The 10,986-nt window shown below is 47.6% G+C and overlaps 1 protein-coding gene across 2 annotated transcripts in view; it reads right to left on the reverse strand.

Annotated features, from left to right (window-relative positions):
• ATRX (ATRX chromatin remodeler) overlaps positions 1 to 3,367 on the reverse strand; it is a 97,373-nt gene extending 94,006 nt beyond the window's left edge. For both annotated transcript variants that reach the window (XM_063141858.1, XM_063141856.1), the window contains exon 1: positions 3,177 to 3,367. In XM_063141858.1, the coding sequence (XP_062997928.1) occupies positions 3,177 to 3,196 (20 nt within the window). In that variant the 5' untranslated portion in view covers positions 3,197 to 3,367. The remainder of the gene's footprint in view (positions 1 to 3,176) is intronic.
• Between the last annotated feature and the right edge of the window lie 7,619 nt (positions 3,368 to 10,986).

Consider the following 10,986-nt stretch of genomic DNA (forward strand, 5'->3'; position numbering starts at 1 on the left):
ACAGATTTGTATAAGTGGAGTAAGATCTTGGCAGTTTTATTTTCAATTCCTTTCCTAATTATTCTTAACAAGGAATTTGCCTTTTTCCACAAGAGCCGCACACTGAGTCAACATTTTCATTGAACTGTCCACACCCCAAGATCTCCTTCTTGGTCAGTCACCTACTTCAGATCCCACAGTAACCAAAGTAAGCAAAGACATCTAAAGAACAAAGAAAAATCCAAAACTCATTAGTGGCCCATATAATTTATATGAAGCTCCTTCCTTTCCTCTCTACTTACTGCCATATTTTAATTACCTGGAGTCCTGCTGAGAAGGCTATAATGTTCAAGAAAAGGAACACTGATGTTGATTATGAAGGACAAATGGAAGCTGAAAAGGACAATTACTAAGTTGTTCTTGCTTTGAGCCAGCTTGTTCCATAATATCTGACATTTGGAGGGAGGGATATGAAAGCACAAATGCAAGACCAACAAGTTAGACCATTTAACGCTTCCCCCAAGTTCTCTTAGAAATTGCACTAGCATCCTTATAGCAAGCCCAGATTATTATTACACCAGGGCGGGGAGACAAGTAGAGGGGAAAACATTTGTTCCCAAAAGTGAGTAATTATAATCAAAGTAGTGAAATAGGCACAAGTCCCAAGCCTCTAAAGAAAGGTGAAAGAGTTTTAAAACTTTTGACCAATCATCAAATTATTTGTTTTCTTTTTCAAGTTTAGCAATAAATTTGCAACCAACTGAAGACACAAGCAACCATCTCTGAGTAGGTAATATCCACATTTCACCAAGATGGAAGTCAATGCACAAAGGATTACGACTGCTCAACATCCCAGCAATAAACCTATCTGGTGCCATTATGTTGAGGACATTTTTTATAGTTTTAGGCTATAATTTCAACAGCAGCAGTATTTACTTATTACATTTTACACTGCCCAATAGCCGAGGCTCTCAGTGGGGCTTACTTGCAAGCAAGCAACAGGCTTCATCAAACAAGTTGCATCATAGTTACATTTATTTTATTACATTTTATCCATCATTCCTGAGAGCTCATGGTGGCGTTCACAGGTTTCTCCACCCACTCCTCATTTTATCTGCACAACTACTCTGTGCGATTGCTTAAACTGAGAACTAGTAACTATTTCAAGACTTAATGAGCTTAATGGCAGAGCGGGGATTTGAATCCAGGTCTTGCAGTCTTAGTGCAACACTCTTTCCACATCACACTGGCACTTGCAGATTAACACTGTGGGCAGTATCCAACAATGCCATTGCACTAATATAAATTACACTGCACTAGAATAAGGGACCAAGGGACCTCTGGTGCAATGTCAATAGCGTTTGGTTGTGCAACAGGATTCTCAGGAAAACCCACTACTGGCATTGTTCAAGAGGTCCATTATACTAGCACAACATATTGTGTTACCGCAATGGCATCGTTGGATACTGTACAGTATAATTAAATATTCATGTCTTGTGGATTACTAGCCAATTTCATCTTGGGTCTCTGCACACTAGGCAACTTTTGATTCAATTTTAACTTAAGTGTACAACCCCATTACTGAAAAATGATAGCACTTATTTTGTTCTCAGTGTATTTAAAATATTGTAGAACAGTATTCTCCACAACACAATGAACTGTATTCATTTGTTACACCTTTCCTTGGCTCTGCTTTGAGTGTGTGGAGGATCACTGTTGCACTATCTGTCCCCTAAAGTTTTCCAGGTTGGAAAATGCTTGATCAGTTCATCCACCCACCATGGATTAAGACCACTGACATATGGAAATAATTTAAGGTAGTACTTCCACATCTTATTTTGGTTAAAAGAATTTCTCTAAGAAATTGAAAGCTATTCATTTTTCATCCATAAATAGTTTTTCAATGTTCACAAAACTAGTGGTCTGCGTTTTACTATCCGATTCCCCTTGGCAAGGTTTGCCCTTTGCAGCAGAATAGATAGTGAAGTGCTTGGAAAGCAGAAGTTCTATGAGGCATCTCCTGAAGGGAGATGGCCATTTATAATCATGAAAGGGGGTGGGGGAGGGAAAGAGGATCACTGTCTTCCCAGGCAGTGTACTCATTATGTACTCATTCCAAATTTACTCTAGATTAAAACAACAGTGTTCAGCAAAGGGAAGAATGTCTTTAAAAATAACACCTCTCTGTCACTGTGCAACAAACAAGAAGAATTTGGACTTTCCACAGTAACGACTTTTTATTTATTACATTTTTATACTGCCCAATAGCAGAAGCTCTCTTTTTAACATGTTAGGACAGCCACTGTCCACTGCCAAGAATATCAACACTGGGCTTGAAACAATGTGAGGCCCAAAGGTCCAGGAGTCAGTAGCCCGCCCAACAGCCAAATCTCAAATGTGTTTACCCGGAAGTAAGTCCCATCGTGTCCAATAGAGCTTACTCCCAGGTACACTAAAAATATCTCAGCTATCCTTCCCGCAGCATCCTTAAAAAGGGGAACCAATTCAGAAAACTTGTCCCAGGGCGCCCCATCGGCACCTGGCGAAAGCGCCCCGCCCCTCCCTCTCGGAGCTGGGAGGGGGAGGGGCACGACGGAAGTGACATTCCAGCCTTGGCGTAAACAGGCGACACGCCGCTCAGAGGAGTCGTGTGAACAGTGCACCTGCATGTACGGGAACCGCGTGCATCACTCAGGCGGGGGCGAGGAGAGAAAGATGGATCTCCCGAAGTAGAGGGGAAGGGCAGGAAGAGAGAGCGCGCGAGCGAGCGAGCGAAAGGAAAGGGCCCCGCCCCTCCGCAGGCCCCGCCCCCTTCATCCCACCTCGGCAGCAGGAGGCAAATGTCTCCCCCCTGCAGGGGGCGCAGTTGAGGTAAGAGGTGGGGGGAAACCCCTCCTTGGCTGGTCTCCCGCTGGGCATGCGCAGAAAGGGGAAGAGCGAGGGGGGAGAGATCCCGGCCCCTCCCCCCTACTCTTCCTCAGGCATCGTTGAAAAATAAGTGCGCCCGAGGAGACCGGGGTGGGGGCACGGGGGGAGGGGCTCTTTCGCCGCCTCAGCCGGCAAGTCGTCCCTCCTGCCGCTGGCTCGAGGGGCGCCGTGAGGGCGGCTTTTCATCACCTCCCCCCTCCCCCCTGAGCGAGCCGTCGCCGCCGCCGCCTGCCCCCCGTCGCGGCAAGGGCGCCCGAGCCGCCGCCTACCTCACGGGTTCCGCGGTCATGTCTCCGCCGCTGCCACTCGCGGCCGGGCCGGTGAGAGCCGGGCTTCAGGCGGCGAGGGGAAACAAAGCCGTTGGCGCCACCATCCGCAACGCCGCCGCCATCTTGTCGGCGAGAGGATGAGGGAGAGACCAGCCTCCCGCCGCCTTCCCTCGCCCGCTCCGCAGCGCCCTATTGGCTCGCAGCAGCCCACAACTTTTTTTCCATTGGCCCGGCCCGGCCCGGCCTGTTGCTAGGGGTGTTTGCGTCATCGCCCGCCCTTCGCCGGTTCCGATTGGACGGAGGGGGCGCTGCCGTCACCTGATATCCACGCATGACGTCATCGCGCGGGAAGGTGGTTTATAGGACTCCCGGGCCGGGCTCTCTTGGGTCATGCTGCAAAGCTGCTGCTGCTCTCCCTCCTCCTTAGTTAAGACCCGCCAAAGGAAGTCAATTAAGGCCTTCACTCCAGCAACGTAACCCTCACCCTCAGGTAGCTGGACACATCTGGTTGCACAGGGGCGAAACTGCTGTCCGCCTTGGCTTGACAGTAAAAACAGCCCCTTCTCTCTTCAAGGGGGATGCGCTTGCTGAGAGCCACGTTGGCCTGTCATCCAGCCACCAGCAACATCTGATCTGACCTGCTGCTGAAACACTCACTCATTCACTCTCTTTCTCTCTCTCTGGATATTTCTCTATTGTAGTTTTTCTGCAAAGGCTGAAGACAAAACAAGTTCTGCTCAAAGATTGTGCATAGCTGGTAGATGACTCTTCTCTGGTGTGAGTGCCAATAGATTCTAACTCTGTGTGTGTGTGTGGTGTAATTCCACAGGAGCATAGAAAATGTGCAAAACTCTGCAAAACTTGCTATTGTTCACAGAATGCAGCTTTTGCAAATTTCTATGCTTTCTTGTAAGACATGTCTCTAGAAGACATGGAAAGACAGCTTTTTAAATAACTAAGGGATTAAAAAGCAATGTTAAGCTTCCCCTTACAAGAAAAAAATGTCTGTGCTGGGCCAATCAACAATATCTCTTTAAGTAAGAAATACCAGCACAGCAGCAACGGTAAGCCCAGTTGTTAAAATCTTAAAGTATAGCAAGAAATGTCTGCCTAACATGTCTCCATATCTGCCTGCTAGTTTCATTGTCATGGTGTTTCAGGGGTCAGCATACTCCCCCAACCCACTTCCCAGCAAGTATTCATTGGTGCAGTACGTCATAGCAGGGGGCGTCAACCAGCAGAAACCTCTCTTGTATTTCATGGACTGGCTTGTTCGTTCCCCCCATCCACCCCCCTGCGTAGCTGACCTTCAGAAATGCGGCCTCCACTCTTTCCTTGACATTTTACCCACATCCACAGAAAGACTCAACAACTGCTAGTCTGCATCCTTCATAGCTCTTTAGCTGCAACCCCTCACATACTTCCGTGATAAGGAACTTCAATGATAATGATATCATTGATAATCAATGATAATGCAGCCAATATACTAAGCATATAGTGGCTGGGGAGACACAGAATATGACAGGTGGTGAAACCGCTGCTACACTGAAGTAACATGATGACTCCAAGAAGGGAGATACACCGGTGTGCCTACATGCCGGCATATCTCCCTTTGCTCTGCACGGACAGTTCTCCAACGGGCAGAGGGCAGAACTTCCCATGTGCCTGGTTCCGTGCAGACCGCTGCAAGGGCTCAGAGCAGGCTCAGTAGCCGTGTGAGGTTGTCTGCCTACAGTTCCAGATAGCATCCTGCACCTTTGCAAGCCCTGCTGTGGGTGTTACGGGACAGGTGACAGGGCCCCCAGGATGGATATGCAGCCGTGAAGGCTGCTCCTCTGCTACGTGCCTGTTGAAGCACAGGAGCCTTGCTAGGTTGACTGGTTGGCAGCCCTGTGCATGCACCTCTCCTTTCAGAGCCCACGCCATCCCTCGTGCTGCCCAGCAAAGGCTCTCATCTTGCCGCGTGTTTCTCTATTGCTAGAGATCCACAGACAGGAACCCCTTCTCCCTTAGTTCCATCTCACTCTACAGCAGTGGTGTTGAACCTCTTTCAGAGGAGCTCTGGGGGTTCCAAATTCCAGCAGTGAGTGGGGCTGAAGGTAAGGGGGGGGCAAAATGCCATGATACCAGCCTGTTCTCGCTTAAAGCTCTTACTACTGCTAACGAAGCCTTAGGACAGGCATTGGAACCTCTTAGAATGGAGGGGGGAACGGCACAGAAGCTGGAAATCTACCAAAGGATCAGTAGTCGGGGGAATGAGGCAGGAGAAAGGGCAGGCCAAATGGGGAACCCCGTAGGGTCAGATTGAGGCCCCAGGAGGGCTGGATTTGGCCCCCAGGGGCTGAGATTCCCCACCCCTGCTGTAGAGAATGGGAGGGGTGCGGTTGTTGCAAGGCCTCCCTCCACTGTCTACTCATTGAAACTTTGGGAGCGTAAGGGGATAAGCCTCTCAGAGGGCACAAGTGGGGTACGTGCTGCTACCGTGGTTCATGAGGCAGCCAGTTGGTAAGAGGGCGGCCTGCTAGGCCAGCAGCAAAACGGTATAGACATTGCTCAGAGGGTCTACCAGAGCCCAAAGGGCCAAGTGATCCACAGAGGAGCTATTCACCCATATAGTGCTCCCCAGCTGACCTGGGCACCTCTTATTCTCAAGTGTGCACCGGGGGGGGGGGGCCCTCACAGCCTCCTCCAGGGGGGGGGCGAGCATGCGGGGATGAGCTGGCTAACAAGGGGGCACCGTGGCCATGTCGAGTGCAATGAGTTGTGACTGACGTTGCTCAAATGGGCTTTTTGCATGGCTTGTTGTTTTTTAGTCCCCTTTTGTGCTGGGCGAGTCAAGGATAGCAACCAAGTTGCACCAATGTTGTTGTAGGGTAAGTAGCGACATAGGGTACGTGGCGTGTTGGCATACCGAACCCATAGAATTACCTGGCTTGAGGTGAGGATTATTTAGAAGTCAAATGCCTAGGGTAAGTATTGGACGTTTTCACAAGCACCAAGCCTACTTTGTCAGCTAAACTGCTACTCTTCTAATGGTCTCAAATACGCCTGGCCATCTTTAACAGCCCTCGAAGAACTCCATTTAGACAGGAGTCATTTTAAAAATGTTGACCATCCTTTGCTCAGATTGGGAAATGTAAAAACCAGCATAAGAACATCAGAAGTGCCCTGAGGCTGGATCAGACCGAGGGTCCATCTAGTCCAGCACTCTGTTCACACAGTGGCCAAGCAGACATCGGCCAGGGACCCACAAGCAGGACATGGTGCAACAGCACCCTCCCACCCATGTTCCCCAGCAACTGATGCACAGATGCTTACTACCTTGAATACTGGAGCTAGCACACAACCATCAGGTTGTGTGCATAGACATCATTTGCAAAAATATCCTCACAATATCACATGCAAGTCAAAACAAGGGAGGGGGAAATTGCTGAAGAGAAGTCCATTCAACCAATTTCAGTATCAATTTACTTCTTAAGCATTAAGTCACAAAACAGGCAAAGTGACATGAAGTATTGCACTGAGTGTTGCTGCTGAAGTGTGCCTCTGTTTTTAAGTTGCGTGAGCGTTCTCTTACCTGCCAAGCTGTTTTCCTTCTTACCATAGGGCCTCTAACGTAGACTGGAAGGAGAAAAGTGAGAGCTAAGAGCAAAGGGTGCACGGTTTTCTATTTTGAGATATGCCTACCATTGCTTTGAAACAAACAAGTGCTGTAACAAACCCTTATAGCCCTACATAAACTCAGGATTCTCCATTAGCTGAAGCAGAGCACCTCTAGGTAACTTGTTAATTTGATTCACCTCTAATGCAAGCAAGAAAATGCAATCCTCTTAATCAACAAACTTCTTGTGGTGTAAATTTGTGTGGGCTAGAGCCCACTTTATCAGATACTAGCTGATATTCCCCACGTTGCTCGGCCCCCCTAAGATATATGTTGTGAAGATGAGGGTACTTGCACACCCTTCTTGCCAGGTAGGCCAGTGGTCAAAACCCAGCCACCCACATTATACCCACCAGCAAACACTGGACTTTGCAAGAGAGTCCCGTGACACAAACCACACTGGTTGAGAGCTTTAAAGTGGTTTATTAAAAGAAAAGTATTTTAGGCTTTAGCAGAAGTAGGTTGCTTAGAAAAGGAAGAGGGGGTTAAAAAGGGGACAGTGGTTCAGTAAAAGCAGTACTGTGATAAAACAATAAAATCAGTCATAAAACAATATGCACGCGCGCGAGAGAGAGAGATGTTCCTCAGAACACCCAACAGAAAAAAAAAACTGGCTAACCTGCCCCATACTTACAGTGGGGGCCTCCTGCTCCCAGCCAGACAAAATGCACCCCCTAGCATCTAGGGGTCCAGGAAAGCAAGTAGCCCCAGAAGCTCACTCATCTTACGCCTCAGTCTACCGGGTGGGAGACTGCACTCCACCAACCCTGGCCCAAGCTCCCGCTCCCGGCCAGCAAGCAGCTCTCACCAAGGCAGCTGAACCCATCCCTTTCCCAGTTTAGCTACGGCCTTGGGAGGCCTTGAGACTCCTGCCTGCTCTAACAGTCTTCAGATAACGAGGCCAGGTGGTAACCGCCCAGAGAGCTTCGGCTATTGGGCAGTATAAAAATGTAATAAATAAATAAACTGCCAACAGGCTGGGCAGTTTTCAGACAAAGACAGTCTCCTAACAACAAGTCCCATGTGGTTGCAATTCTATGGGTCTGCTTCTCAACTACCAGCAGCCCTGTGAGGGAGGCCATGAACACAAGTCGCTATGTCTGCAAGCCGGTGCTAGGCCTGTGAGTTAACTTTTAAACAAATTAAATTTGTGTCTTTTTTACCTCTCACACCCTCACAACAACCCTGCAAGGTAGGCTGGTGCTAGACCTGTGATGGAACTTTAAAACAAATTAAATTTGTTTCCTTTTTTCTCACCCCTGACACATGGGGGTGCCGCCATGATTTTACTTGTCCCCTCAGAAAACAAAAACAACTCCCAGCATGCCTTTCACCACGGTGCCGACTTACCCAATCGGAGTCCTGCCACTGAGGATCACGAGAAGTAAAGTCTGGCTGAGCCAGCCCATGCCGCAGTGTGCAATCGGTGCCCGTAGGTAGGCCACGAGGGAGCCGGACGACTGACTGATGGTCGTTGCCGTCAGCGACAGCCCTGGAGCTGCGCCCTCCTCCCCTACTATTCCAGATGGTGCCTAGCAACATGTGACCAAGGATGGAGAGCCACTTCCAGATGATGGTTGCCAAAGCCTGAAAGTCTTCTCTCCGGCCCAAGGCCTGCTGGGAGTTGTAGGCGTAAGCCTAGGTCTCTGAATAACGTGTTAATCTTTGAACACCATCTGAGGTGTGGTAGGAGACAACTAGAGAGGGCCTTCTTAGTTGTGGCACCCTGCTTACGGCTTTCTTTTTCCCAGGCAGGCTTGCCAAGTGATTGCACTAACGGCTTTCCAACGCCAAGAGAATTTTTTTATTATTATTTTCCAAGCCCTTTTAAGTACAACATGCAGGAATTACTGAATAAAGTTTATGAATATGATGTAAAAGCCTGCCTATACCATTGAACAGAAGAGTGAATGGAGGAATGACTGCCAGCTGAGGCTAGAATGGAACGGAGGGCGGGGTGAGTGGCAGTTGGAGAAAGTCAGGTAGAAGGAGAACAAAGACAGTGAGAAGTCAGGAAAGTGGGGGCTGAGTTAGGACTGAGAGATATTGACATGGTTTGCTAACCCATGCTTTGTTTAAAATCAGCCACTCTACATGCCAGTACTACACCTCCCAGCATGCCTTTGGCAGCCCGCAGGTGCCCATGTCCTCTGAGACATCCTCTTGTTGCCAATGCTGTTCCTTGATAGAGCGTTGATGCATAGCATCGCCAAGGAGGAATGTCAGCGGACGCGCCCAGCTCTGGCCAATCCTGCCGGGACTGCCTTGGCCTGTGCTTCTCACCCACCAAGTGCTCCGTCAGAAGCCTGTACTGAAGGGCTGGGCCTGGGCCTGGCCCGGGCACTTGCTCCCCTTCATTGGGCTGTTTCTAGGCATGCGCAGAGTGCCTCCCCTCCCTCCCTCTTAAGGATAAAGGCTGTGCACGCAATTCCCCTAGATTCTGAGAAAACAGTGATATCAGGATGGAGTGTCTTTGAGCGTGTTTGGCCCCTCAAAGTCATGCTGTTTTATCTAATTAGGATTTTAAATTCATGCAGCCCATTTATGTGGCTTGTTTCCTCTTAGGTGAAATTGCGTTGACTGCTCGAGAACAGCCTTAGAAGTCAGGGTTGTGAAAGACACACAGCAGCAACCCACCCATGCACTCAGAATGGCTGCCAAAGGCCAGTTAAATTTGGCCTCCCACCAAAGGCAAGCTGGGAGTTCTGCCCAAGGCATGCTGGAAGTTGTAGGCATAAGCCTTGGTTTTTATTAAATTCTTTAAAAATACTTAAATCCCAGAAATCTGTGTTTAGATTTTTCTGGTACAATGTACAGCCAGACCTATCAGCGTGCCAAATTTCAAGTTTCTAACTCACCTGGAAGTGGGTAAACATTTCCAGGCATACATCCCACACACATACTTTCCGCTTTATAGGTCAGACATACAAGGTATTATTTTCAGTTGTAAGAATGGTGTATATGTAGGTGTATACACAGAGAGAGATTTAGATGGAAACAAATGGTAAAATGAGGTTATAAATGGCAATGAAATGCAAAATGTAGTTTGTGACCATTCAATTGCAGTTTAAATGCATGCAAAATATGCAGTTACCATTTAAAGCAGCAGTAATTCATGATAACACAACAATCCCAGCACAGTCAAATAAATTAACAGCTATAGTGGGAGGGGAAACTATTGTCTCTATTCAGATTCAAACAAAGAAAAGAAAACTTGATTAATCTTCAAGATGCTTCAAGAGGTTGTGGCAAGTGCTGCTCTAGAAATTGTACTGTGCAAACTTGGAATTTTTTTAAAAAATGGGCAGAGTTCTGTACCAAGAATCCACATGCTGTACTAAGAAGAGCTGAATCTGTGACCTGAATAAATTGCAACAATCAAACCAGTGCGCATGCGTTTTGGGGGCAGAATTTAGTTTGCCTCCCCTGGTGCTAAGGAGGGGCACAGAGCTATGCAAAGCACCAAAGACCCCCTGTCTAAACTATGAAACTCTTCAGTCCTACAAGTTTAAGATTTTCGAAGGCACGGCCCACACGTTCAACCCCAACCAGGGTTGTCTTTGCACACAGATCTTGCTCAAGGACTTGTGCAGCCCTGTCCAGAACAGAGCACCATACGGTGCCAATACAAATGCTGCTCTCTGTGCTACAACCTCTGCTTGTCAGTGTCTAACAGTGTCATTAAAACATGCACATCCTCTCGGTCAAATGCACCTAAGAATCAGCCTACGAAAATACAGGGCTATTCCCGTCTATTTCAAGCGGGCTTACACGGGGGTAAATCTCTGGATTGTACCCCATGAATTATATGTTTTCTAGACGTAGTCAGGTTTAAAACAAAACAGCAGGGTTGTGTTTATAAAGTATTTATTGAAAGTCGTTCAAAATCCACAGTAGTTATTTCAATATCCATGCTACAATATAAAAAGGCATTTTAAAAATATTTGTTGCATCAATACCAAAAAATAGACTAATGATGTTAAGGCACTTGAAATGTAATTAAATATAGTAAACTTGCATAAGAGAAAACTACTTAGGTGAGTACAGCAGTAGTTACCACTCATCCATTTTCATGAGAAACATTATTTCCATGCTTTCCTCTTCCCTCACTCCCTAGAATAAACAACATAATTTTCTTGCTCTGCTTAG

This window comes from Elgaria multicarinata, chromosome 15, assembly GCF_023053635.1.
Source record: "Elgaria multicarinata webbii isolate HBS135686 ecotype San Diego chromosome 15, rElgMul1.1.pri, whole genome shotgun sequence".
Classification (NCBI taxonomy): Eukaryota; Metazoa; Chordata; class Lepidosauria; order Squamata; family Anguidae; genus Elgaria; species Elgaria multicarinata.